This window comes from Egretta garzetta, unplaced genomic scaffold, assembly GCF_000687185.1.
Source record: "Egretta garzetta isolate BGI_Z169 unplaced genomic scaffold, ASM68718v1 scaffold1425, whole genome shotgun sequence".
Taxonomy (NCBI): Eukaryota; Metazoa; Chordata; class Aves; order Pelecaniformes; family Ardeidae; genus Egretta; species Egretta garzetta.
The window spans coordinates 38935-39416 of record NW_009259820.1 but is presented as its reverse complement, the minus strand read 5'-3'; the positions used below and the strand labels follow the sequence as shown (position 1 = coordinate 39416).

General features: G+C 62.2%; 1 protein-coding gene across 1 annotated transcript in view; it reads right to left on the bottom strand.

The window, feature by feature from the left end:
* LOC104127245 (small conductance calcium-activated potassium channel protein 3) overlaps window positions 1-482 on the bottom strand; it is a 24621-nt gene that overhangs the window by 6919 nt on the left and 17220 nt on the right. The window contains exon 7 of the mRNA XM_035895403.1: window positions 119-482. Coding sequence (XP_035751296.1) covers window positions 119-482 — 364 coding nt within the window. The remainder of the gene's footprint in view (window positions 1-118) is intronic.

Here is a 482-nt window from a genome sequence, read left to right as displayed (position 1 = left end):
GAACCCCCCCGCTGCAGCCCCTCTGCATCTCCACATCCTTCCCCCAGGGTGCTGGGACATCACAGCTCCGCCACGCATCCCAAAACTGCACCCCCCTCCCCGCCACAGCCCCTCTCACCTCTCGCACACCCGGACCGTCCACGCGGCGATGATCCAGAGGGAAATGCTGAAGACCAGCAGCACCGTCCCGGGGCAGATGGTCATGAGGGTCTTCATGACGAAGCGGGTGTTGAAGTTGATCTTGTTGAGCGCCCCGATGCTGCGCGACGAGGCGTCGGTGAAGAGCTTGCTGTGCAGCAGCATCACCCGCGCGATCAGGTAGAGCCGCAGGAACATGGGGATGGACAGGATGATGTCCACGTCCGCCTCCGCCCGGGAAGGCGTGTAGGAGAAAGCCAAGCGGGCTGTCCAGAAAAATTTGTACTCCCCGGGGATGGGGTGTATGGCACAAACCAGCATCTCCAGGCTGATGTAGAGGATGC